At 52.1% G+C, this 26,939-nt stretch overlaps 1 protein-coding gene and 2 long non-coding RNA genes across 5 annotated transcripts; 1 reads left to right on the top strand and 2 right to left on the bottom strand.

Annotated features, from left to right (window-relative positions):
- The first annotated feature begins 3,730 nt into the window (after nucleotides 1–3,730).
- On the top strand, nucleotides 3,731–17,296 carry LOC129117431 (uncharacterized). 3 transcript variants are annotated; one of them, XR_013181100.1, is made up of 5 exons: nucleotides 3,731–3,845; nucleotides 4,599–4,758; nucleotides 4,852–4,972; nucleotides 6,482–6,556; nucleotides 16,507–17,296. It is a non-coding gene; the product is annotated as an uncharacterized LOC129117431 (long non-coding RNA). The 3 variants fall into 3 exon arrangements; XR_013181098.1 differs by having other exon boundaries at nucleotides 3,748–3,845; nucleotides 4,579–4,758; XR_013181099.1 differs by lacking the exon at nucleotides 16,507–17,296 and adding an exon at nucleotides 10,020–10,547 and having other exon boundaries at nucleotides 3,748–3,845; nucleotides 4,579–4,758.
- On the bottom strand, nucleotides 6,440–13,008 carry LOC143693427 (uncharacterized). Its single transcript, XR_013181101.1, has 4 exons — nucleotides 12,872–13,008; nucleotides 12,427–12,550; nucleotides 9,388–9,416; nucleotides 6,440–6,569 (listed from the first exon to the last, which is right to left on the bottom strand). It is a non-coding gene; the product is annotated as an uncharacterized LOC143693427 (long non-coding RNA).
- A 3,801-nt stretch (nucleotides 17,297–21,097) lies between the features above and the next one.
- Nucleotides 21,098–22,501, bottom strand: LOC129134771 (claudin-8-like). Its single transcript, XM_054654429.2, has one exon. The coding sequence runs from the start codon at nucleotides 21,953–21,955 to the stop codon at nucleotides 21,293–21,295; it is 663 nt and encodes a 220-aa protein (XP_054510404.2). The 5' UTR covers nucleotides 21,956–22,501; the 3' UTR covers nucleotides 21,098–21,292.
- Nucleotides 22,502–26,939: the final 4,438 nt, after the last annotated feature.

Raw genomic sequence — 26,939 nt, 5'->3', positions numbered from 1 at the left:
ATTCCTTTCAATTATTTCTTAAGCAATTACTGCAATTAGGATATACAATAAGGACAGCAGCATTTCTGCCCTGCTGGACTGGGAAATCCAAGCCCAATTCCTTGGAGAGATTGAGGGGATGGGTTTTGACAGTGGGAATTTGGTGAGGAAGAAAGAGGAGCGGTCCCACAAAAAGTGGTTAAGGCCAGTTCTGCTGGTTTTGGGTGTTCCTACCCAAAAAATTATCCTGATTAAAGGGAACGTGAGGAAGCAAGGGGCCCTGTGCCAGGGAGCGTGTGCTGGCACCCCTCCAATTCCAGCCGGAGGTGCTGGGCACTGCCAGACTGTGGGACACGGTTACTGAGAGGCTCCACTCACTGCCTGATCCAGAGGGTTTTCCCATTATTTCCTGGCGTGCTTAGCACGGGGCAAGTCATTACAGCCCCATGGGCTGAGAATCCCATAGGAGCAGGTGGAACCACAGACGAGCACACAGAAACCAGTCTGGGAGAGGAAATGGGCTGTGCCATAGATTTATTGTTCGCAATGTGTTTTGAATTTGTACCAGCATCTCTCCTCTCCCCTCAGATCCCGTATCCTTGAGGTTTGAGTTTTCTCATAAAGAATTCTCGGCCTACACTGGGAAAAATAATTCCGTGGCACCGGGGGAGCGGCGGGGTCTGGGGGTCCCGGGGCCGGCACGGGGGCTCCCCCCGCCCCGGCCGGTTCCGTCCGTGCGGGGCCTCTCCGTTCTGGAGCTGCCGCCGCCCGCGGCCATCCCGGTCCCGATCCCCGCCCGACCGCGCCCGCCGCGGGAGAGGCGGCGCCGCCCGGGACCCCGCGACAGCCGACACCGACAGGAGCCGAGCCAGAGCCCCGGGCCCATCCCCGGCCCCGCCTCAGCGCTCGGGGCTCCGCGCAGCGCCGGCAACAGCCCCGGTTCGGCCGGGGGGACACGGGCGGGGCCTGTCTGGGGGACACGGGCGGTGTGGTCTGCATGGGGACACGGGCGGTGTGGTCTGGATGGGGACACGGGCGGAGCCGATCTGGGTGGGGACACGGGCGGGGCCGCAAGCGATGGCCCCGCCCCCATCCCGGACAGGGCGGGGCGGGCTCGGGGCGGAGCCGGGGCTCCGTGAGGCGGGGCCGGGGGCGGAGCCGGGGCTCCGTGAGGCGGCCCCGGGGGCGGCCCCGGGGCTCCGTGAGGCGGCCCCGGGGGAGGAGCTTATGGGGCGGGTCCCGGTACCGGCTCAGGTGTGCGGGGCGGGTCCCGGTACCGGCTCAGGTGTGCGGGACCCCAGGGCGCCTGCGCGGGGCGGGGCCGAGCTTATTTACAAGCCGGAAATCGCCTTGGCCGCCATTTGCTCACTCTGAGCACGCTGCGGATGGGTGGCTCCTGTCCCCGCTCCGCAGCTTCTTCTCCCCTCTTGTTCCTCCCTCTACCTTTTCTTTCTCCTGCTTGTATTCCCCTTCTTTCTCTGCTTTTCTCTCTCCCCCCTTTTCTCTCCTCCTCAAAGCCGACTCCTTTCCCTCCTCGTTCGGCCTCCCCTCCTGTCTCCCCCTCTACCCTTCCTTTTCCTCCCTGTATTCCCCTTCTCTTTCTTCCCCCTTTCTTTCTCCTCCCCTTTCGGCCTCCCCTCCTATCCCCTCCTCTACTCTTCCTTCTCCTCCCCGTATTCTTCTTCTTTGTCCCCCAGACCCTCCCCTCCTCTTCCCCTAAACCTGACCCTAACCCGCTCTCCTCTTTCCTGTCCTGTCCCTACTCCGCTACTCCCTTCTATTCCCCCTCTCTCCCTTCTCTGTCCACTGTCGCTCTGCCCCCCTGCCAGCCTTTCCCTTCCCCTTTCGCTTTCCTCCCTGCTATCCCTCCTCTCCTCCCGTTTTCCCCGTTCCTTCTTTCCTCTCAGCCGCGGGGCTGGGGGTGCCGGACAATAATAAAGCCCAGAGGGCCGGAGTCCGGCGCCCCCGGTCCCGCTGGAGTCCCCGGTGGTGTCCCCATGCAGTTCCATGGTTGTGAACGCAGGGGACACGGCCGGGGCTCCGCTTCCCCCATCACACGGGGCCCCCTCCTTTGGACGGGGTCCCGGGGGTGGTGCGGGGTCGGGTTTGGGGACCCCCTTGTTTGGAGGGGGTCCCGGGGTGGGGGGCCCCCTCATTAGGAGGGGGTCCGGGAGGTTGGGGGGGAGGTTTGGAAGGATCCCCTCATTAGGAGGGGGTCCTTGGGAGGGGGGGGGGGGGTTAGGAAGGGCCCCCTCATTAGGAGGGGGTCCTTGCTGGGGGGGGGGGGGGGGGTAGGTTAGGGAGGGCCCCCTCCGGAGGGGGGGGTCCCGGGGGGGGCGGGGCGGGCCCCCTCCGGAGGAGGGGGTCCGGGGGAGGGGGGCGGGGCGGAGGGGGGCATTCCCCCCTCCTGGCCCCGCCCCACTCCCCCGGGCCCCCTCCTCCGGACGGGGTCCCGGCCCGGCCCCCTCCCGGGGACCCCCTCCTCCGGACCGGGGCCCGGGGGGAGGGAGGGGGGGGCGGGTGGGGTGGGGGGGGAAGCAGAGGGGGGCACGTCACTCTGCGCCGTGACAGAAAAACACACGCGTAAAAAAAAAAAAACCCCACGCACACACGAACAGCCCTCCCGTCCGGGGCCCCTCCCTCCCCCCGGGCCCCGGTCCGGAGGAGGGGGTCCCCGGGAGGGGGCCGGGCCGGGACCCCGTCCGGAGGAGGGGGCCCGGGGGAGTGGGGCGGGGCCAGGAGGGGGGAATGCCCCCCCCCCTCAGCCCCACCCCCTCCCCCGGACCCCCTCCTCCGGAGGGGGCCCGCCCCGCCCCCCCCGGGACCCCCTCCTCCGGAGGGGGCCCTTCCTAACCTCCCCCTCCCCAAGGACCCCCTCCTAATGAGGGGGCCCTTCCTAACCCTCCCCCCCGGGACCCCCTCCTAATGAGGGGGCCGCTGTAACCCGCACCGCCCACCCCCCCAGTGTGATGTAGGGACAGCCGGAGCCCCGGCGGTGTGGGCCGGTGTATTGGACTGGAATGGGGGGACCCGCAGAGCGGCTCCGGCCCCGTGTGGGGACCCCAGCGAGGGCGGGGGCGCCGGGCTCCGGCCCTCTGGGCTTTATTATTGCCCGGCACCCCGAGCCCCGCGGCTGAGAGGAAAGAAGGAGAGCGGGGAATGGAGAACGAGAATAGGGGAGCGGAGGGGCACGTGAGGGGAAGGTGGGGAGAGGTGTGCAGGGGGGCAGGGGGGAAGGCAGGGTGGGGAGAGAAGAGAGAGAGGAAGGATGGAGGGATACGGTAGGGTAAGGTAGGGCTGAATAAGGGAATAGAGAGGTGGGATGGGAGGAGGGGGCGGGGGGCGGCCGTAGGGGGGGAGGGAGGGGAGGGCTAGGGGGGAGAGGGAGGGGGGGGGGTTTGGGGGGGGGGTGGGTGTAGGGGGTGGGGGAGGGGAGGAAGGGAGGGTAAATAGAAGAGGTATAGGGAAACAGAAATACTAAACGAAAAGGAACGCAGAAGAAAATATAGAGGAACAGAGATATAGGGCCGCGGCCGGCAGCAACCTCCCTCACCGAACGCCGAGGAGCAAATGGCTCCGCTGGGCCCTCCCCGCGCCTTAAATCCCGCAAGGCCCCGCCCCGCGCAGCCGCACTGGGGTCCCTCTCACCTGTGCAGGCCCCGCCCCTCACACCTGTGCCGGCCCCGCCCCCGGGGCTCCGCCTCCCCCCGCCCCCCTCCCGCCCATAAAACCCGGCGGATCCGCGCCTGTCCTGCTTTCTTCGGGGGCTGCTCGTCTCAGGATGCTGTGGGAGTGTCGGTCGGAGCGCTGCGAGGAGATCCGGATCGGGGCTGTTGCTGGTGCTGCGTGGAGCCCAAGGTGCTCTGGTAAGACCAGGGTCGGGGTCTGGGCCCGGGGATTTGAGTCCTGGTCCTGCCGGTGTCTGTTGTGTGAGGCGGGCAGGGTGTGGGTGCTGGGGCTGGATGATTGAGGCGGGATTGGGGCTGGGATCGGATCGGCATCGCAGCAGGTAGGAAGAGCCGCTCCGGGATGGGCGCTGGGACCGAGCCCGGCGCTGCCGCTCCTGCTCCGGACGGCGCGGGGCTGGGGTCCCTCCGGGGCTCCGGGCAGTGGGGAGCCTAGGCTATGATGGTGCTGGGCCGCCAGGAAGACGGCGCTTCCCTGGAGTAGCCCCGGGATCGCGGCTGGAAACGGGTAGGGCAGGGGAATTGCCTGTGGCAACCCCAGGACCCTGGCGGACACGGCGCTGCCCCTCAGCACCCGCGGGGACACTGAGCCCGGCCCCGGCAGCACCGCGGCCACCGCGCTCCCCTGTGAGAGCTACAGCACCCACATCCCCTTTTCTGTATCCGCATCCCCGGGGAATCCCCACCAAACGACCGGGGCTGTAGCGCTGGGGCCACTGCTCCCACTGCGGCTGTGCCCGGTGTGGTCCCGGAGGAGGCCAGAAGCCCCCGAAGGACTGGCAGCCCTCACGCCTTGGGATCTGCAGGAGGAGCTGTGCCTGCAGCGTGCCAAACACACGTCCCGGCATGGACACTGGGGTACCAGGACAGTGCTGGCACAGACACAGCTAAAGCGCTGCCTGTGGCCCCTCAGCCAGGGGCTGCTCTGAACAGGCAGGTGGAGACACCTCAGCCCGGACAGACGCCACCGACAGCCCAGAAGGACCCCAAGGAGCAGCTGGCATTGCCTGGGATGGAGGCACGGGCCGTTTGTAGGGGGCCTCAGACAGCAGTTCCCATTTCCGATCTCCCAGAGCTCCCACACAGCTGCCAGGTATGTCCTGACTACCCCAAGTCCCTTCCCTCCTTTCCAGCCTGAGGCCATCGTCCCTCACAGCATTAAAGCCAGGGCCATCTTCCCTCACAGATATTGAATCCCAAGCAATATACCTTGGAGATGCCTTAAAATCAGAGGTTTGAGCAGGATGAAGTTTGGACCTTTCCAGGGAGCCAGCTGGAAGTGCAGAAGTGGTGGAAAACTTTCACAGGTGGGTCCCACTGGAGATGTACTGAAGGCAGGGATGCCCATCCCTTTCCTGAGGGGAAAAAACACGCAGAAGGCTTCTGCTGAGGCTCTGAAGGGAGCTGGGCTTCTGCAGGGAGAGGTGTGCTGCCTCAGCACAGGCTGGGAGTGCATCCAGCCACCACCTTGTCCTACTTTGAAATATCAACTGGAGCTTGAGCTCCGGGGGAGGGGGGGTGAAATCATCTGGGTTCCAGGGAACTCTGTCAAGTGACCCCAGGGACATCAGTGGAGCTGGGGGATGAGGGTTTTAAATAGCATTTCTGTAGAATATAGACCTGTCCTTGTCCTGATCCCACTCAGCTTCCCTGGAACCTCTGCTGGCTCCTGACACAGCTGGTGTAACAGTGGTACCCCTGCATGGGAATTTCCACTCTCCATGAGCTGCTCTCAGGTTATTCCAGCAGGAATTCATCAGGGAATGTGGAGCTGTGGGTACAATTCATCTGAACTAGCAAAGCTGATACCAACCCCCAAATCCAGGCACCACATAGAGAACAATCTTTGTGCTGCCCTGTCAGTTAAAACCCCTGGGCTGGGAAATTTCAGCAGCCAAATACATGGAATAATCTAAATCCCAGCAGCCAGCGTTCCCCAGAGGGACAATCCCAGTCCGAGGGTGGCAGCTCGTGTGGTTCCCCTGCTGCTGGTGGGACAAATTCCCCTCAGGATGGGCGGGAGCTGGGAGCGGGGATGGGGCAGCGCCGCCGGGAGATGAGGCCGCTGCAATGGCGGCTGGATCGGCTGGGAACATTCCTGCCCTGCAGGAGCCAGGAGCCAGAGCAGATCCCTCCTGGCCAGGCTGGGGGCAGCCGCTGGGTCTGCTCTGGGGGAAACACCAAACACCCTGTCCCTGCCAGGAGCCCTGACCCTGCTTTCCCTCCCAGCTCCTGGGCAGGGTCAGGGCTGCCGTGAGGGGGTTCCGACCCAAAAACCCCACAGCCCACAGAGTGAACGTTCCCAACAGGGAAATGCAGTGTTGGAATAAAAAACCTGTTAAAAAGGCTATGACAACACTGTAATGGGATTCCCAGGAACCTTCTGGTTTGCTCCTGGTTCTGTTTTTATGTATTTTTAGTCCCTCAATGGGCAGTTTGTAGGGTTTATTCTGGGACTCAGAGGTTGAACAGGGCTGGCTTTGGATTGGCCTTCACCTCTGGTCCCACTTGGGCCGAGCTGGGTGAACTCCTCACCTCAGCTTTTCCCTCCAGAATATCCCTCATCATTTCCCTGCAGGTGAGCTCGGGTTTTGCCCCAAACTGTCCTCTCCTCACCTGCCCTTGCCCTCCCAGTGCCCCTCCTGTTCCCCACAGGTGACACCAGGGAGGCCCCGCTGCCTTTCTCCTGCCCCTCTCCAGCCCCAGCTGCTCCTCTGCTCGCTCTCTCTGCCTTGTCCCACACAGCAGGGCACAAAAGGGGAAAGGTTCATTAATTTAATTAATTCTGCTATTAATTAATTAATTCCATTCCCCAGTGAGAAGAACAGGAACTCACAGCCACTGAGGCCCGACAGGTTCCTGCAGCGAGGGCTCAGCGCACGTCCACAGAGGTAAGTCCAGCATCTGAAAGAAAAAAAACACGGCAGAAAAATGTGATTTATTTGGCTTCTAAGTTATTTCAGGTTCTTAGAGCCCAGCCAACGTTTGCTCTTGATTTTGGTTGGGTGAATGGTGAGCAGTGGGCACAGGTCATGCCATTCGTGGGGGCAGAAAAAGTAGATTGAGCTCACCTGATTTCAAGTTATTAAAAAAGATTTATAACTCTTTAAACACAACACCCTTTAATTACCAAAATGTTTCTTCCATGATTTTAACTGATTGTCAGTATGTTTTATAAGACTTAAAATAACACCTCCTCCTTAACAGACTCATAAAACATTAGACAAAAAGTTCTAATACCAGTCTCAGGCTTACACAAGAGTCCCTCCCCATAACCAAACAAAAAAATCAAACTAATGTACCAAAAGTGGACCTTATTAACATTAAAAATCCAACTCAACCATATCCAAAAAAACCCCCAAATTTATTTCCTCCAAACACCAAATACTCTTCAAATTCTAAATCAAAAACTCTGTAAAAAGCAACAAAAACCATAAAAATTCTTCAAATATCAAAAACCTGAACCTATAACTCAAAGCCCACAAAAATATAGAACAATCTAATCAATATCCTAAATACAAAAAAAACCCCACTATACAAATTAGTACCCTGCTAAATAGAACATCAATGAAAATCTTTTACCAAGAAACAGCTGCCAATAAATAAAACCACCATGTAAAGATGTAGGTAGTAATAGTAATCCAACAATTTAAAGTTTCTCCAAAACACTTGAAAAACTTCAGTATTTATAAATAACAACCTTCAGTAACTCAAGTATTAATAAAATCAAACAAAATTAAATTTCACTACATTTAAGTCTAAATAGTCTTAAATTTCATTTTATCACTGTAATGTTCTATTCAAGTTAGGCTTATTATTCCTTACTATCAGAATTAATTATTACTAAATTTAAATGTTATTTAATGAAACTTATCCTAAATTTTATTAAAAATCATTTATCTAAACTACAAAGTATATAGTTAATTTTCTTAAAAAAGTAAAACAAGTCCAATTAAAACAACTGAAATTAAACTCTAACAAATACCTACTCATAAGTAAAAAAATACAGTTTATTACATCATCAACTGCATAAAAAATTCTATTATTCATTACAATCTCTAGTTTTTATCTTTTATAAATAACACCAAAAATAGCAAGTATTATTAATAGCATACTATTTTAAGATTTTTATTTTATTTCCCTAGTATATAAATATTTTTTAAAAGTTATCTTAAGTTCTCCAAATGCTTAGTAATAATCTACTAATTATAGAAAATTATTAATTTTATAATAAACGTTATTTATAAAATATTATTATAATATTTACAACTGACTTTCACATACTTTACCATCTCTTTATATAATTACCAAAAACATACAGAATTTCAAAATCCTACTTTTTTATTCTCTAACCACTTGTACCTCTCTCAAACCAAGTTAACTCCCTAACTAATCTCTACACTAATTCTATAATTTAACCTAATATTATCTCATAATTTAAAATATTTTTTGAAGTTAAAAAAATTCAAATTTATTAAACCTATTAATCCAAACGCCAAACTGTTAATCTTATAACTTTCCTCAGTTATTATTACAAAAACCCTTCAATGAAAAATCCAACTACAACATTAATTTATTTTTCTAAGTTCCATACCAAGTGATCAATGTCTCCTACATTTCCTCCACCCTCACACTCTCAATATCCAAATCCAAAGTGACAATCCTGTCTATAACCACTTTCAAATCTTTAAAAAATAGGTTACTATATTCAAAACATCTCCATTCTAAAAATGCTTAAAAAACCCCAATTATTAAATAATTTAATTAGTCTTTAATCCTAAAATTTTTACTCATAATTACCATTTTTAAAAATTATATAAAAATGTATTAAGTAACATCCACCAATTAAAATTTAAACTATAATCAAACCCTAGCTCTACCTAAATAAAACAATTAACAACAAGCCCAAATATTTGCTACATCAAAAATAAAATTCAAATAACTTTAACAATTTAACTTTATCAATATAACAACTAAACCTATTTTAACAATTATGTAACCTTCCACTAATTTAAAATTTATCAACTGTTACAAACTCTAAAATAATGTACAGTATTTTAATACTTAATAAATATATCATTTCACATGTTACTAATTATATATAATCTAAATAATCCCTAATTGATTTAATTTTTTCTTTACTGCATACATTATTTTAATCTAATATTTCTTCATACTTATAACAAAATAAAATTATAATAATAACAACTTAAATAAGTATCTCACAAATCTCTCAGCAATTTTATAAACCAAAATGTATCAATAGTTTATTTCTCATATGAAAACATAAAGTTTACTTACATCTCAACAAGTGCAAAAACCCAGGTAAATTTCAATAAAAAACACAAAACCACATCACACAAAACCAACACTGACCACTCCACCACTAAAAACAATGTAAATTACACAATGTAAAATACAAATGTAAATTACACAAAAATTCCAACCTACACCTAACATCTTGTATTACACCCACCAAAAACTATCAACTTTAGGTTTCTTTATAAATATAAAAATCAATAGTATAAAATTCTTATTAAATAATAACTTAAAAATATAAAATTCAATCAAACATAATGCCTCTATTTAGTTTATTTACTTTTAATTATACAACTTTACCAATTAACCATCCTAAACCAAACATTTAAATAACTTTAGCGTTTCAAGTTTAAATACTTTGTATTTATCTATGACTACTCAAAAAAACTCATTCTTTACTTACCTAATCAATGTACCAATTACAAATAATCCCTGTAATGAAAAACAAGTGCATTATTAACTCTTAATATAAAAATAATTACCAATATAAAACATTAAAAATCATTTGTTCATCAATACTAATCAAAACACAAAAATAATTTAAAACCTTGAAACTTAAAAAAAACCACATCACTTTTTATGCCACCTATTACTTCAGCAACACTAAAATGATAAAATAAATAAAAATATTATCTAAACAAGCAATCTAACACCACATCCTTTACATGAAATAACTTTTTAACAGATATCAAAAGTCTTAAACACGCAGTTTTACAAAACAAGAAGAAATTTTTTATTAACACAAACATAAATATAAAAAAAATTAATGAAATATAGTCTAGAAATTTATCTAATAACTCAAAATCTATTTATAAAAATATACAACTTTGAAAAATATCAAAAATAAGAATAAATAATAAAACTTAATTGAACAATTTATTTAATAAATCAAATTTAACACCATCATTAAAAAATAAAACAAAATTGTACATTTTAATTTTTATAATACTATTGCTACTACTAATAACACCTTATTTACATTAATATATGCAACCAATGCTTAACAAATCTATTAATAAAAATTTCTTAATACAGAGAGAGAGGGGAGATGTGGGAATTGGAAAACCAGGAACTTCCAGGGACACCAAAAGATTGGATCTGCAGGTGGGAAGGAGCTTGGATTGATGTAAAAATGCAACACAGAGGCATTAGCAGAAAAATAATCCATAAAATAATGATGTGTCTATGGTTGTAAGTGAGAAGCTGTAAAGGTGAGGTGGTGAAGGGTTTATGATGTGAGGCTGGGGTTGTGCAGAGCAAACCAAGAGTTCAGAATCATTACAGAAGCACCTGTGGGCAAGGGAGAAGCCATTGGACAGAAGTGCCCACAGTGCAGCAGAATTAAATAAAAGTGATGGGTTAGAAAAGCAAAATCACCCTGTGGCAGCTGTCTGTGGGTTAGAAAGTGACACATTGCCTTGTGACAAAGAACTGGGACTGCTCTTGAACTGTAGCAAACTGCAAACTGCTGACCCCTGTAAAGTGTGCTGGGCTCTGGGGCTGATCTGTACCTGAGCAATGAATCCTTCTCACCTAGAGCCAGCCCCTGGGGCTGATCTGTACCTGAGCAATGAATCCTCATGACCCAGAGCCAGCCCCTGGGGCTGATCTGTACCTGAGCAATGAATCCTCATGACCCAGAGCCAGTCCCTGGGGCTGATCTGTACCTGAGCAATGAATCCTTCCTGCCCCAGAGCCAGCCCCTGGGGCTGATCTGTACCTGAGCAATGAATCCTTCTCACCCAGAGCCAGCCCCTGAGGCTGATCTGTACCTGAGCAATGAATCCTTCTCACCCAGAGCCAGCCCCTGAGGCTGATCTGTACCTGAGCAATGAATCCTTCCTGCCCCAGAGCCAGCCCCTGGGGCTGATCTGTACCTGAGCAATGAATCCTTCTCACCCAGAGCCAGCCCCTGGGGCTGATCTGTACCTGAGCAATGAATCCTTCCTGCCCCTGAGGCTGATCTGTACCTGAGCAATGAATCCTTCCTGCCCCAGAGCCAGTCCCTGGGGCTGATCTGTACCTGAGCAATGAATCCTTCCTGCCCCAGAGCCAGCCCATGAGGCTGATCTGTACCTGAGCAATGAATCCTTCTCACCCAGAGCCAGCCCCTGGGGCTGATCTGTACCTGAGCAATGAATCCTTCCTGCCCCAGAGCCAGCCCCTGAGGCTGATCTGTACCTGAGCAATGAATCCTTCCTGCCCCTGAGCCAGCCCCTGGGGCTGATCTGTACCTGAGCAATGAATCCTTCTCACCCAGAGCCAGCCCCTGGGGCTGATCTGTACCTGAGCAATGAATCCTTCTCACCCAGAGCCAGCCCCTGGGGCTGATCTGTACCTGAGCAATGAATCCTTCTCACCCAGAGCCAGGCCCTGGGGCTGATCTGTACCTGAGCAATGAATCCTTCCTGCCCCAGAGCCAGCCCCTGAGGCTGATCTGTACCTGAGCAATGAATCCTTCCTGCCCCAGAGCCAGCCCCTGGGGCTGATCTGTACCTGAGCAATGAATCCTTCCTGCCCCAGAGCCAGTCCCTGGGGCTGATCTGTACCTGAGCAATGAATCCTTCTCACCCAGAGCCAGCCCATGAGGCTGATCTGTACCTGAGCAATGAATCCTTCTCACCCAGAGCCAGCCCCTGAGGCTGATCTGTACCTGAGCAATGAATCCTTCCTGCCCCAGAGCCAGCCCCTGGGGCTGATCTGTACCTGAGCAATGAATCCTTCCTGCCCCAGAGCCAGCCCCTGAGGCTGATCTGTACCTGAGCAATGAATCCTTCCTGCCCCAGAGCCAGCCCCTGGGGCTGATCTGTACCTGAGCAATGAATCCTTCTCACCCAGAGCCAGCCCCTGGGGCTGATCTGTACCTGAGCAATGAATCCTTCTCACCCAGAGCCAGTCCCATCCCTTGGTTGCTGACAGTGGTGGCTCTGGGCAGGGCTGTCTCTGTGTCTCCTCCAGCAGACAGGGCTGGGGCTATGTCACAGACATCTTTTATGGAAAATCCTTTCCTTGGGATTTTTCCTCCTGAGAAGCTGAGGGGCCTCAGGAACAAAATGTCAGCAATGGTTTTCTGCTGCTGTGGGATGCAGCAGGTGCATCTGGGATTGGGCTCATGGGGTTGTTTCTGATTAATGGCCAATCACAGCCAGCTGGCTCAGACTCTTTGTCCAAGCCCAAGCCTTTGTTATCATTCCTTCTTTTTCTATTCTTAGCCAGCCTTCTGATGAAATCCTTTCTTCTGTTCTTTTAGTGTAGTTTTAATGTAATATACACCATAAAATAACAGATCAGCCTTGTGAAAGATGGAGCCAGCTCCTCGTCCCGTCCCTCACCCTCGGGCCCCCGTGAGCACGGTCACAGGGCTGGGCTGGCAGCAATGGCATTCCCAGGCAGCAAATGCCAGCAGAGAGGAAAAGGGGAGCCCTGTGTCCCTCTGACTCACCCCACAGCCTGGGCAGGACCAGAGCCCTCCAGTGCAGACCCTGCTGCTGAGGCCTCGTGGCTTTGGCTGCTCAAACACCGAAGATTTGGGCAAAGATGGGAGGAGCTTGGTGACTTTTCCTGTCCTGAAAGAGAGGAGGAAAAGAAAATTAAGTCCAGTGTGGAAGTCCAAGGATCCAGTTTTCACACTTCTGCTCTGATTGCTCACTATGGGGTTTTATCCATGAGAGGTGACACCAATTCAAACATAAAAGTGCCCTTCTCCAGCATTTTCATTCCTAACTATTTCAGACATTAAAATGAAACTCATTTTTCTTATTGCATTCTTTGCCTAATTCTAATAGAACCGTTTTTATCTCACATCTCACTTGTCAGTCCTTTACACTGGACTTTGTACAAAGGGCTGGTGGATCACAAGAGATCCCAAAGAGAAACCCCTCCAGAACCTGCCAGGGAAGGTTCCAAGGCACTCCAGAACACAGCCAGCTGTTCCTGCCTTGCCAGGCCACACCATCCTGTCCCATCCAGCTGGGCTGTGCAGGCCAGGCAGAGGCTGCCCTTCCCTCTGGGGAGCACAGACATCCTGGGCAGCACCTGAAACAACAGGGGAAAGGCAAAATGGAAATGTTTACTGTCAGAAAAGGAGCGTCTAAATTCAGAACTTCTGGACAAATTCACTAACACCACTTTCACATGATAAACACAGGCCATGCCCATCCTTCCAGCCCAGGTGAAAACAGGAAAGAGAACTACAGGAAAAGCAGGAAGACAGAGTCCCTGATTGGGATACATTTCCCAAAGTCTCTTCTGCGTTGTACGCTCTTTGTGCTCTTTAAAAGAATGGATTGCTGCTAAAAAAATAATATTTTATCAGCAACAGCCAGTGGGTGAGCTACAGCTGCAGAGGCAGGCGTGGGGGAGAGCTGGAGAAGTGAAGGAACAGGCAATCCTGTCCAAAATAAATCTTGTTTAGATTCATCAGTGCTGGGAACGAGGAAAACACGCTGTCCTGGATGCACCAAGGACACAATGGCCCTGGCTTGGTCGTTGTCCTTTGCCCCTGAGCTTTGGCTTCACCCCCTCTCCAGAGGAGCAGGGAATTCCTGCAGGGAAAGGGGGACTCAGGTCCCCCTCAGGGATGTGTCAGGAAAGGAGGGGAGCTCTTTGGAGTGGCTGACCAGTCAGAAGCTGTGCCAGGGGCAGCTGGGGCTGGAAATGCTCACTCAGGATTGCACACCTGGGGGTGCCAGGAAGCAGGGGCTGCACATGTGCCCATTTCTGTGACAGGCCAGTCAGAAGTCATGTAACCCAGCAACTGCTCCTCTCTGCACCACTTAGAAATACATGAAAACCAGAAAAAACCAACCAAACCAACCAAACAACTGCAAGAGAGAGGGCTCCGTGCAGCATCACCTCAGTGTTCTGCTCAGCATGGGCAGAAGGAAGGAGCAAAGCTGTTCCTGCAGTACTGCCAGCTGTGCACCCAGCAGTCTGAGAGAGCCAGAACTGCCCTCAGCTGCAGCTCCCTCCTTGCTCTGAGGGACCAGAGGCACCACACAGCCCAAAACTGGCAGCACTCACCCCCCTGCTAGCATGGACACCTTCACATTCCCTCTTTGGCCAGACAAACCCGGGATGGTTTCAGCACTCACCCCCCTGCTAGCATGGACACCTTCACATTCCCTCTTTGGCCAGACAAACCCGGGATGGTTTCAGCACTCACCCCCCTGCTAGCACGGACACCTTCACATTCCCTCTTTGGCCAGACAAACCCGGGATGGTTTTGCTTTCCTGTCAGCCTTGGCAAATTCACTGACATTTATCCAGGCAGCAGACTCCCTGTGTGGCTCTGGGGCCAGATCCCCTTGGCACAAAAACCCGAGAGAAGATTGGAAGGAATCTGTTAAATCTTCCTCACACAAGCACCAATTGATCAGATTATGCTCCTTTCTGACCCCCAGATGGGGCAGCTGAGGGGCCTTTAAAAACTTTGATTCCATGTTCAGTCTCATGTGAAGGGTGAGACAATACAGATGTTATAATTCACACCATCACAATCAGAAGCCAACTATTTCCTAATTCCAATACACTCCAAGTGTTTCTTGGCCTGTCAGCTTTTGTCACACCATGCTGCAAATTCCTTAAAGCCAATCATCTAAAATTACCCCTCCTGAATCTTATTACAATGCATCTTTCATAGTTCTATTTCTCCAAAGTACCCAGTCTAATTTACAAAGTCACCCTTTAAAACTTGTTTCTAGCTCCAGTTCTCTCTCAGCAATGTCTGTCCCATTCCGTGGCATTTCTAAGTCAGCGTTTCTTATCTCAAAATCTCCATACAGACACACACTGTGTGAGCCTTCTGTCAAACTCTGGACATTTCCTGCCCATCCATGTCCCTCACCAGAGCTGTTCTCGGCCAGCACGGGGCTGTGAGTGCTGCCGCAGGGCACAGGCTCTGAGGAGCGCTGCGGCAGTGGCATCAAAGCCAGCAGAAGCCATTGCCGAGCAGACGGAGATCCTCACCTGCTCTGATGGCTGAGTCCCTGCGGCTCATCCCCACCGTGTCCCTGCTCCAGGGAGGATGCCCCGGGGCCACACGCTGCCCTGCCGGCAGGAGAGAAAGGGTTAATGAAGCTTTTTGGGCACATCCTGTCCCAGAGGGGTTTGACACAGGCACGGGAAGCTCTCACACGCAGATTGTCCTGAGCCGGAGCACTCCAGGGCATCCTTGAGACAGAGAGCAGGAAAAAGCCGCAGCTGCAGCTCTGATCCTGCTCCGTGCTCTCCCAGAGGGGCAGGAACCCCATTTCCTCCCGGCCCCGGGAGCCCCAAGGAAAATCCCTTACTGGGCTGGCACTGGAGCTGCCGCTTTCCTGGCACTCTTGCCCCAGAGCCAGCGGTTTCTGCGGGAGCAGGAGGTGTTCGTGCAGGTCAGAAGCTGCGCGTGCCTGGAGCATTCCCTTGGGGACACGAAGCTTCCCACGTGCATTCTGCAGCCCAATTTGTCATTTAGGCGCGTTTCAAGAGAGTTTAAATGGGAATGAGGTGGCTTGGTGCCAGCGCAGCGTCAGATACGGGGCATCAGGAGACTCACCGGACGACATTCCCTGCAGACTGTCCCCTCTCAGCACCACAGCTGCAGCATTCGCGTTCCTCACCGAGCTCTGTTTCCAGGACTCCCCTCAGGAAACTGGTGGCGCTTCCAGATGCAAATCCCCGAGGCACCACCGCTCCTTTCCCCCCGCGAACCCCCCTCCCTCCGTCCCTTCCTCCTTTTATAACCACGGCTCCACCCAGGATTCAAAGGGAGGCTCCCAGGTGCTTCCCGAGACCCAAATCATGCCAGGTGTTTCGGGAAAGAAACAGAAATAAGCTCGTCCCTTTTGGGGTAACATCTGAGGCTTTAGAGAGATGGCCGTGGGTCAAGGATCTGCTGCCTTGGCAGGGCAGAAGGTTGAGCTGCTGTTCGTGATGCTGACAATGACCTGAATAATTACAGATCCGGCCTGGGGAGGGGGTCCTGCCCAGACCCCCTGCACTGGCCTGGGGAGGAATGTGGGTTTTTACCCTAAAACCACTCTGGGAAGGACGAGATGCAGAAACCCTCACCCCAAGGCTCACCAAGTGGTTTGAGGGCAGTGCAGCACTGGGCTCTTGTGCAGGGCAGGCTGGATCCCTTTGCCTGACACAGACCATGAGCCTCAATCCACCCCAGAGAGCTGCTGAGCTCCCAGCAGGATTGTCCCTGCATGGTGGAACGTGTTCCCAAGCTCCCGTGGAGCTGGGTGAGCACCCTGGAGTGACATCCACCCCCAAACCCATGGCACCCTCAGAGCGTGGCTGAGCGCTGGGTCTGAGGCTGCCAGGAGGGGCTGGGCTCAGAGGCTGGAGTGAAGAAAGACCCCTTTGCCTCCTTTAAAAACCCTGAGTTTAACCCTTGGTGCTCCACAGGCAGAAGGGTCCCTCAGGATGTGCCCTGCGCCTCCACACTCACACCTGAGCTCGCTGGGCACGAGGCCCTGACACCTGGAGCCACCTTTGCCCCATCCCTCGGGGTGATTTCTGTTTTCTCTGTCAGGAGCATGGGATGGGAACCCCCCTCCTCCTCAGCAGCCTGGGGAGCTGAACTGAGAAGAGGAACTCCCACCACCAGAAGCTCATCAATGCTGCTCCAGCCCCTCGTGGACACAGCTCCTGCTGGAATAGCAATGATAACATGACTGGTTCTCATGAAGCAGCAGTTCTTGTTCTCAGGAGCACATTTACAGGAGGAGACAGCTGTACCCTGACCAGGATTAGAGGGGCCCTGCTGCCAGCCAGCTGGAGGAGAAGGAGAATTGGATCTCCTGGGCTGTGTGGGTCCATGGCCTGGCATGTCTGACCCACAGAGGGACAGCTGTGGTGCACACTGGCACTCAGTGTCCCCTGATGCCACCAAGGGGTGTGGGAGTGGATCCCATTTCCATTTCTGGGCTCACAGGAGGACCCCAGCAGCTGCAGGGAATTACCTGGGAAGGAGTGGCACAAACAGCCCGTGGTGGCTGGCCCAGAGGCTCTGCAGCCCCAGCACAGACCGGCTCAGCAGTGAGTGCTGCAGAGACCCAAAGGACAGCGCTGGGCTTTTGGCATTGCTGCTGCACAGACAGGAGCCATCAGAGAGCTGAGTGCCCTGCCTGGTCCCTCGGATCAGCCTCTGCTGTGGGACTGCTGGGGGCTGAACAACAGCAGGTACCAATCCCCACAGCAGCCCTGCACCATCAGCAACTCCTCATCATAACACAAACTGGCTGTAGAGCAGCCCAACAAAGGCAAAGTGCTTTGGTTTCTTTCCTCCCCTTAATTAAACCAAAATAAAGCCCTAAATAAGACTTGTCTCAGCTTGTGTCTGTGATTCCCATTCCCAGGAGATGATTTGGGAACTGAGGAGCCAAGGGGGGCTCAGCAAGGCCTGTTCAGCCCTGTAGGGCCAATGCCTGAGTCCAGTGGACATTTGGGATTATTTTCAAACCAGTATAGGTTATTTAAAGTCATTTAGGTCCCTACTCAGGTTACTTTAGGTAATTTGAGGTCAAAATCGAGGTTACTCCAGGTCATAGGGGTCATTTGAGGTCACAATCGGGGTTACTCCAGGTCACAGGGGTCATTTGAGGTCATTTGACTCTTTTAAAATTTATTTTATAATTTAGTTTATTTTCCTTTACATCTTTCCTTGACTTAGTTTGGGATGACTTGAACAGGAGGCCCAGTGCACAGCGACTCTGTCTGTGGCCTCTGGTGTCCTTAACATGCAGCCAGGACAGCAGGACAGCAGCCAGGACAGCTGGACACGAGTGGCCATCCCCCCCGGGTCAGGGTCTGCAGAGCCCTGCAGATTTGGATTTCTCAGCTGGAAGAGAGGGCTGGGAGAGCTGGGCTCTCAGTGGGCAGGGAGCTCAGGGATTCAGGGGCTGGCAGAGCTGCCAGGGTCTGCTTTACTCCCTGGATTTCCTTGCAGGCAGCAGACAGAGGCAGGAGGGGCCGGTCCAAGCGTTCAGATGTTGTTAAAAGGGTTAAGGCAGTGACAACCGGGGTTGGTAGGGCCACAGTGAGATGAGGAGGGACTGGGAGGAACAAGGAGTGCTATGAACAGTCTGTACGAACAGTTTGGGGGTGTCAGTGTGTCCTGCAACCACCAAACATCAAAGCAAATAAAGCAGCAGGATATTACAGCAGAGATTTACTAATATTTAGCAATATTACTACATTTATTAATCTATAACAATATAACAATATTTACCCGGCTCTTTGCCAGCAGCGCAGGGAGGCTGAGGGCTGTGCCTGGGCTGTGAGCACAGAGCCCCAGGGCAGCTTCACCCCTGCAGGAGAGCAGAGCTGCAGCCCACAGGAACCCGAGCCAAGGTTTTACAAGTGACATTCCCCGGGCCAGGCCTTCCCTGCCACAGCAAAGTGCAGCCAGGAGGGATTATTCCCACCCCTGGAGCACAGAGGGACTCCTTCCCAAAAAGCCTTTGCTCTTGTTCCTGAGCATCCTCGCCTCACCTGTCTCATGGAAGGACATTCAGCCATCCAGAGAAGCTCCAGGAATCCCCCTGGACACTCGGGGTCACTGGATGTGGACTCTGGCTGGGTATAACCCAGCAGGAGCAGCCCTGGGCATGGGGATGTGTCCCAGCTCCTCCACCAGCCAAACTTTTCCTGTTCCCCTCAGGAAACTCATCCACAGCAGCAGGTCAGTTGCAAGGTCCAGGGGTTTTTTGCTACAGTCTTACAGCTTCTTCTCCCTGGTCTCAGAGTCAGTTCAGAGCATCTGACCAGGGCAAAGGAGGAGGAAAATCTCTTGTCCCTTAGCAGGCACACATGCACCCCTTCAGTGCCAAATGCCTTCCCTGCACACAGACATAAAACACCTGCTGATCCTCTGAGAGGGATTTTCCCCACCAGAATCCACAATGTGGGAACTCCAGCTCTGCTCAGCAGCAGGAGGCAACCCCCAGTTCCCTGTCCTGCAGATCAGCTCCACCTGAGACAGCTGTTCCTGCAGCAAACTCAGAAATGTTAGTGCCGCACACTCTGAAACTCTGTACTCCTGTGAGCCTGAAACGCCCCACACATCACCAGAAATTGCCACTTGTGCCACTCAATCCCAGACATGCCAGCAGCAGCCCGGCCTGGCTCTGCCCTTGCAATCAGGGCTGCATTCCAAGCCCACACAGGAGCACGGGGCTGTCTGAGCTCCCCTTTTGATCAGCTGGAAAAAGACAGAAATGGGGAATATGCAGTCATCGGGAGCTAATGCCAGACATGAAAAGCTCAGGTTTGCTTTGAAATGGATGTTAAATGCTCAAATAAAGCAGTTTTATCTTTGTGCTCTTTGCAAATAAAGTTGCCAGTGAAAATGGCACACCCAGTTCCAGTTTGGTTCCTAGATGAGCCCACTGATAGTGGAAGCACTCGGGATCCTCTAATTAATGTTACAGAAAACTGTACTTAATTACTTCTTAAGCACTTACATCTGCATAAAGTTGCATTACACTGAATACATCATCATTTAAATCCATTACCTACACATAAATATGTATCAGATTTGCATTGCAAATGTCTTCATCCTCTGCTTTGTTAATCACAAATGTCATATCTAAATTACTCCAAAATGTGCAATTCGGGCTTACTCACCAAATAGTTCCATATTAAACAAAATGAAAATCACAATAAAGAAAAATCACAATAAAATAGGAGGTGGGGTTCCTCAGGGCGGAGGAAATTATTACCAAAGTCACCAGGATGACTCCACTGAAATCAGCTGTCAGTGACAGCTGCCCTGACAGACTTCATAGAGACAATAGGAAAAAAAAATATTGTGTAGTGCTAGAAAAACCTATTTACAAGTGCTTCCTTCAATTTCCATCTAGGATTAGTAAGTGCTGATTTGACTGCTCGAGTGATGAGCTGGAGACATTAAACCAGTTTTGTGGGGCCTGGAAAATTCCCCGTGCAGGATCTGAGCTGGTTGCCTTCAATGCAAATGCTCCTGAGTTAATCCATGTAATGAATTTCTGTGGAGCACGGCGCTGTCTCATCTCAGTTCATCTGAAGGCAAGTTAATAAAAGGCTCCTCTAATTAAATGCAGCTTTCCATGTTCCCTTTCAAATGGAGCAGCCAAATGAATGCACAGAGACATTGCTCTCCTCAGCCCAAACAGCCATTACAGATTTTCTCAGCAGCCACAGGCACAGCAAAGGGTCAGCCTGAGCCCTGTGCCATGAAATTGTCCCTTGAATGCTCAAATCCATCACTGCTGGGTGAAAAACCAGGAAAACCCTGCTGAGCTGGGCCTTCCTTGGGCACTTACCATGCAAGTCAAATGCAGGCTCCAAGGCTTTCAGCTGGGAATACTGGAATTCCAAACCATGCAAATGCTGTTGGATCCTGCAGGACAGACAGACAGACAGACAGACAGACAGGACCAGGCTGCATTCCCAAGGCAGCCTGGCAAGCCCAGAGCAGCTGGAGCAAGGTCAGGGCTTGGCTTGTTGGGCGTGCTGGGAGCAGCTCTGTGCTCTGAGGGGCAGGTGGGGACTGCCCGTGCTTTCCCTGGCTGGGAATTGCACTTGGCACGAGCACAGGGCTTCCTGAGCAGGGCCTGTGCTGAGTTTTACAGAGCAGGTGCTGCCTGCAGAGCACGAGGGGTGGCAAGCAGCAGGGAAGCCAAAACTGGGGGGAAATGGTTAAAAATCCGTTCCATGAGCCACATTCCGTGCCCTGCAGAGGAGATGAGGAGGATGCACCAGCTCCACGAGCATCAGAGAGATCCATGGGCAGTCCCAGAGGCCTCTGCTGGGGTAGCACAAACATCTCTGTGCCAGGACTGGAAGCTGGAGGCTTCTCTGTTCCCTGAGCTGTGCTGCCAGCTCCAGGCCTGTCCCAGGGCATTCCTCAGGGACACTCCACTCCGCAGGGAAATGCCCTGCTCCCTTTGCCCCTGCAGCCCAGCACAGGCTGCTCACCTTTCCTGAGAGCCTCCTGACTGCTGCTGCCATTCCTCATTCCCAAAGAGAGGGAGGCTGTGCTCTGACCAAGCACCTGTGTGAGAACAGCTCCTGCCAGGCATCACAGAGCAGAGATCCAAGCCAGCAGCAAACAGCAGAGCAACAGCATCACTCCTCCTGGAGGCAAATTAAGAAGTCAACCAGCACATGCCGAGCAGGGCGATCTCAGGATGCCCCTGGACCCCTGGCACTGCCCCAGGCCAGGCTGGACGGGGCTAGGAGCATCCTGGGACGGTGGAAGGTGTCCCTGCCATGGCAGGGGCTGGGATGGATGATCCTCAGGGTCCTGTGGAGCCCAGAGTCCCCGTGGGCAGCAGCTACACGTAGGCATGGACGCACAGGGCCGGCGCTCCCGCCCGGGGCAGCGCTGCCCGCGCCGCCAGCCAGGGGTGGCTGTGGCTGCCAGCCGTGCCGGCCCGGGCCCAGACGTGGCAGTACATGGCTCCTGCAGCCAGCAGCAGGGCACTGCTGGCCCAGCCCACGTAGAGGGCAGCCCCCAGCTCCCGTTTCAGGGGCACGGGCACCGCGGGGTCGTAGAAGTCACGGACGATGGCGCCCCCGGTCCAGGACACCGGCAGCAGCACCAGGCCGCCCGTCAGCAGGAAGGCCACCCCCGCTGCCAGGATGAAGGCGCTGACAGCCTGGGGCCCCTCCTTGCTGGGCTGGCTGTACTTGACCCCCACGATGGCCACGAGGAAGGCCACGATGGCCAGCAGCACGGCCAGGCACATCAGGGCGCGCAGGGCCTCGAGCGGCGGCGGCAGCGCCAGCACCGAGTCGTAGAGCTTGCACTGCAGCCTGAGGCCCAGCTGGCTGATGCAGTCCATCCACAGCCCCTCCCAGATGCTCTCAAACACCACCAGGTTGGCCTCCACGTGGGCAGACACCCTCCACTGGGGCATGGCCGTGGCCGCCAGCGTGCCCAGCATGCCCACGCCGCCGAACACCAGCCCGGCGATCTGCAGCACGCAGCAGGACATGCTGCCCAGAGATGATCCTCCTGCTGCCCCAAAAATGGTCCAGCTGCCCCAGAGATGCTCCTCCTGCTGCCAAAGTCACCTGCTCACACCAGCCATGCACTCTGGAAAGCTCCAATGGAACCTGCAGGACGGGCAATGTCTTCTCCAGCGTTTCCTGGTGCAGCAGGTCGGGTTCCTGGGGAGAGGCTGGCTCCAGCCCGGAGCTCCAAGAGGTGGAAATCCATTCCTGAGTGCTCCAAGGCCCTGCTATTTATTGGCTTTAAATCCCCCTTGAGTGCAGCCCATCCAGCCGGGCAGGTTTGCAGCCAATGGCAGCCTGGGAGAGGTGGGGCAGGGCTGGTTTCACTGCTGCTCACAGGCTGCCTGAAGTGCTGCTGTAATTAGGCAAGTGGCAGGGATTCAATTAAAGGTGCCTCATTGCAGGGCTAACAATTTCTTAACTGCAAGATTGCAGCTCTGTTGAAATCCAGCACAGGAGGCCTGAACTTCCTCCTGCTGGAATATTGTTTGAAATGGGTCATTACAGTTGTTCTTACAACAAAAGCTCAACTTGAGGCTTGAGTGGGGCTCATTTCCTAAGTGCTGATTGTTATTTGCTTCCCCATCAGGCCAACAGGTACTTGGTACTTGGTACTTGGTGCAGCCCTTTAATGCAGATTTCTCGTTTTGATCAAGCACAAAAGCCTAATCAGGATCTTAGGCAGGTACAGGAAAGTCAAGTAATCCAGCCAACATCAAAGCCTCGCTCTTCCAAAATTCTTTCAAAATTCACCAGGGCAACAAAGCCAAGAGGAGGCTGAGCTTCAGAGCTGCTGCTTTGGATGCAGGAGCAGAGGCACAGCTGGGGGATAATCCCCCATGAGAACCAGGAGGAGAACGTTGTCATCGTGTGGTCTCAGTGACCCTGGGGGTGCTCTGGTGTGCTGAGGATGGGCAGGGCACAGATCCAGAGTCCCTCCCAGATCCCTGCAAGCCTGGGCAAACACCCCTGGCAGAGGCTGCTCTGCCTCAGGCAGCCCAGGAGATGCTGCTGCACCCACCTGGGCTGCTTTCTCTCCCACCCTGAGGTTTCTGCCTGATTTGATCTGCTATTATTTACAGATATGTAAGAAAGGCAATTTTTCTATCAGTAGAATTATGTCTGAAGTATGCTTTTGCATATATTTTTTTATGTGGCTTTTATATTGAGGTGCTAAGTGCCATTTTGTATTCACTGCATTAATCCTGTACAAAACTGCGGATCACACTCTTAGTGGCCTTAATGATTTGGTGTAAACTGTTGACGCTTGGAGTTGTCTGACCTCTGAATTTCATAGAATTAATATTATTCTATTAAGAATTATTCTATTCTTAATGGAATAATATTAAGTATCAATATTAATTGATACTTAGTGTAAGTTTTCTAATACATATCAATATAGCAATATAGCAGTATATTGCTAAATACTGAGATATATATATATATCAGTATATCAATATAGCAGTATTGAGACAAGGCTGGATGGTGACAGCTCACAGCTGGTGGAGAAGCTGATGTGCTGCTGCTGCTTTCTCCAGCTCTTTGAACCAGCTAAAAAAAAATACAAGTTAAAAAATAAACTTATAATTTGGCCCACCAAAGCCCTGGAAGTGCTGTGGAAGAAGGAAATATTCTGGGTTTTTTTTTTGCTTGTGTGGAAACATCAGGCATTGCCTGTGATGGCATTAATTTAATTACAGCTTTAGGTGCCTGCACAACATGCTGAAAGCCACAGCTAAAGCCATGAAAAGGAAACTGTCCACCCAAACCAGCCACAGCCCAGCTGCTTCTTGGAAGGAAGGAAGTGCCAGGTAATGCAAATTAATGCAGTAGAATGTCCCATTTCCATGCGGAAAATGCTCCCAAGGGATGTGGGCAGTTCAGCTTCGAGTGCACAGCCAGGAATGTGGCCAGGAAAGAATGTGCTCAGCTGAGGGGTGAAACACAGAAACAAACCCATCCCCAGGGTTGTGCTGCAGGGAGAGGAGTTCCTCAGGCAGAGGAGAAGAGGAAGAGCCCCGTGATGCAGGAACTGGGGGCACTTTGCTCCCTGCCACAAGGAGGAGATGGAATCAGGGGCCAGAGGTGGGTCTGAAGGAAGCTCCTGTCCCTGGCAGGACCCTGCTCCCTCCCAGGAACACTGCACACAGCCCTGAGCTGCTCTCCTTGAGCACAGCCTCCAGCATCTCCCTGGACCTCTGAATTCCCCACACTGCTTTGGGGATTCCTTATTTTAACTACACAACCAGAAATCAATTCATGATGGGAAGTCTCTCTTAAAACCAGCGTTTAAATGTAATTTTTTAAAAATTTTTTTTAGACAGGAGAACCCTTTGTGTGCAAGGTTTCCAGGCAGGCAGCCCCTGGGGCAGAGCACAGCTGGAGCACAGCCCATGCCTCATGCCCTGCATCCATATCCATTCCCCTGGCTGCCTGATCCAGCAGGGCTGCTGGAAATGATTGACCTGGGATGCTCTGGGAGGGGCAGAAACGCAGGGAATCACCAGGGCACGGCTGCAGAGAGGATGAAAACTGCTCAGGAAAACGGGATTAAAGTGCAGCAATACACCCAGGGAGTGCCCCATGGCTGGGTGGGGCCCCTTTGCAGCAGCAATTGGAGCCTTTGGTGGGTGAGACACAGCAGCAGGAGAGGGGACACTGCTGTGGGACCAGGGGACACCCAGGGGACACCCAGGGGACACTGCTGTCAGAAGCTGAGGGGAGGGAGGCAGCAGAGGGAAAGCCCCAAATGGAACCTGCAGGCGAATTTCAGGAGCTTAGAAAGAGTTTTGCGGCTTTCAGAAGTTTACAGGAGAGACAGGCTGGGATAAAACCCCAAAACTCTGTGAGTATCTGGGACCTGGGAAAGCTCCTGATCCTCCCCCAAATGCCAGGGTGGGCACTGCAGACCCCAGGGATTTAGGGTCAGGTGGGAGGAATTCAGGGGAAATCCCTGTGCACCCTCCCTGTGCTGTGCTGTTTGAAAGCTTCCCTGCCTCAGGAGGACAAGAGCAGATCTTATCCAAAATGTGCCTGCAGAGAGGAGGGAGGCAGCTCTGAGGGAGCACACAGCCCTTCCAGCTCCTCTCTCCCTGCTTTACATCAAGTTTCTGGGGATTATTTTTTTCATTTCCACAAATTCCTGATGTATTACCTTAAATATTGTGCCTAGCCATGGTGCCAGCAGATTGGGCAAGGTAACCAAAAACTTCTAATTTTGTTCCACAAAGCAATATTAAGATTTTACAGACAGCTGCAAGAACAAGTGAGGTTCATTGTTCCTACTAACTCACAGTGCACTTAACTCCTTAAAAAGAACTGACAGAGCACTGCAAGCATGAGAGAGTGAATTTCATCTTGGCAAGAAATATCTCCATACACAGACTGTCAAAAAATAATAGGCAGAATAGAACAAAAGAACTGGAATAAGGCTGATCTTTGAGAGGAGGAGGGGGGTCATCTTCACTTGAGAGAAATATTTTCTGCCTTGACTTACCTTCTGCCCAGTTTCTCAGCAGGGCAAAAACCACAGGAAAAGCGATATATATGAATTAAATATCTATTCCCCACCCCATGGGCACGGAGAGCCTCACAGCAGCAGGCTGGGAGCTCTTGGGCACAATGGTTCAGGGGTGGCAAGGGTGTCACCCTCGGCCTTCCCAGCCATGAACCCAAACCAGCCTCAGGCTGGCCACAGAGAGGTGCCAGGAGATGGCTGAAATAATTGTTGTGTTCAAAAATGCTTGAAAAACAAAACCGGAGCAAGATGCTTTTGTCCCCAGCTCAGGACATCCAGATAACATGGTTCAATCACATCCTCGTTTTTATCAGCTGGGACCTGATCCAAGGCCATTGCCAGTGAGGTGGCAGTGCCTGGAGCAGCCAGGGAGAGCAGCTCCTCTGATCCTGTTATCCTGCACTAATTACACTGGGCACCTCAGGGATGCACACGTGGATCAGGCTCAGCAACTCCTCAGGAAGTAAATGAGAAGCAAAATAAAATTCAGCACGGGTGTAGCAAAAGACAAGTTCAGGTTTTGTTTGGTGTCAAAAGTTGATTAAATCCAATCTATTTGTGCCTTATTAAAGCACCTGGCATGGCAGTGGGGAGGAACAGAGACACTGGAGGGATGGCAGAGAGCAACAAGAATGTAAAATGCAGGCAGAAGCTAAAAACCACCCCAAAACAACAACAGGCTGTACTGGGGGGAGAACTGCCACATTCCTATTTCCAGGATTTCTGGATTTCTGCTGCTGTTGGAGGCAAGGACTTCCCTGGGGTCCCACCCTCCTCTCCTGAGGAGTCTAGCAGCAAAGGAGGAAGTGCAAAGGGAATCCACTTTAGACACCCCTCTGGGGGATGTTCTGGCCCTGGCTGAGCCCCACAGCCCGGGTAACGGGTGCAGGGAACCCCACACACCCTGGAAGGGCTCTCTTGGCTCTGGGAATCCCTTTCCTGGGCTGTGGTCACCTGGGGCAGCGCGGCTTCCCTGAGATGCCCTGTTCAGCTCTCCCCTGGAATGCTCTGGGCAGCTTCCCTGGGGCTCCCTGTGTGCCTTTGGAAAGGGAAACCTGGAAAGGGAGAGGAGAAGCAGCCACAAGCAGCCTGAAGGGGCAAACTGATGTAAGGGGGGAGACAGAGGGGAAAGGACCTGAGCAGGAGAGGCTGCAGAAGTCAGGTGTTAGCAGGGAAGGATTCCTGGGCAGGAAATCATGGAGCAGCCTCAGCTGCAGGGAGGAGATGGAGCTCCAGCTTCCTGCTAACCCTTCCTGCATCCATGGCACCAGGAAAGGCTCCAGTTCCATGGGATGCAATGCCCAGAGAGCAGAGTGGGACAGGGCAGAGCCCCTTGGATCAGCTCCCCTGCTCATTCCCCAAATCCCTTCTCTTGTCCCCAAGCAGGAAAGAAGGGATTCACATCATCAACCTCCCATGAAACATTCAAACCCATCATCAGTCAAACT

The sequence above is a fragment of the Agelaius phoeniceus genome, chromosome 2, assembly GCF_051311805.1.
Source record: "Agelaius phoeniceus isolate bAgePho1 chromosome 2, bAgePho1.hap1, whole genome shotgun sequence".
Classification (NCBI taxonomy): domain Eukaryota; kingdom Metazoa; phylum Chordata; class Aves; order Passeriformes; family Icteridae; genus Agelaius; species Agelaius phoeniceus.
Note: the sequence above shows the minus strand (reverse complement) of the source record. Positions and strands in the feature narration are given on the sequence as shown.

What these genes read in the sequence shown, in the direction of transcription:
- LOC129134771 (XM_054654429.2), bottom strand. Translation starts at nt 21,955, where the DNA reads ATGTCCTGCTGCGTGCTGCAGATCGCCGGGCTGGTGTTCGGCGGCGTG.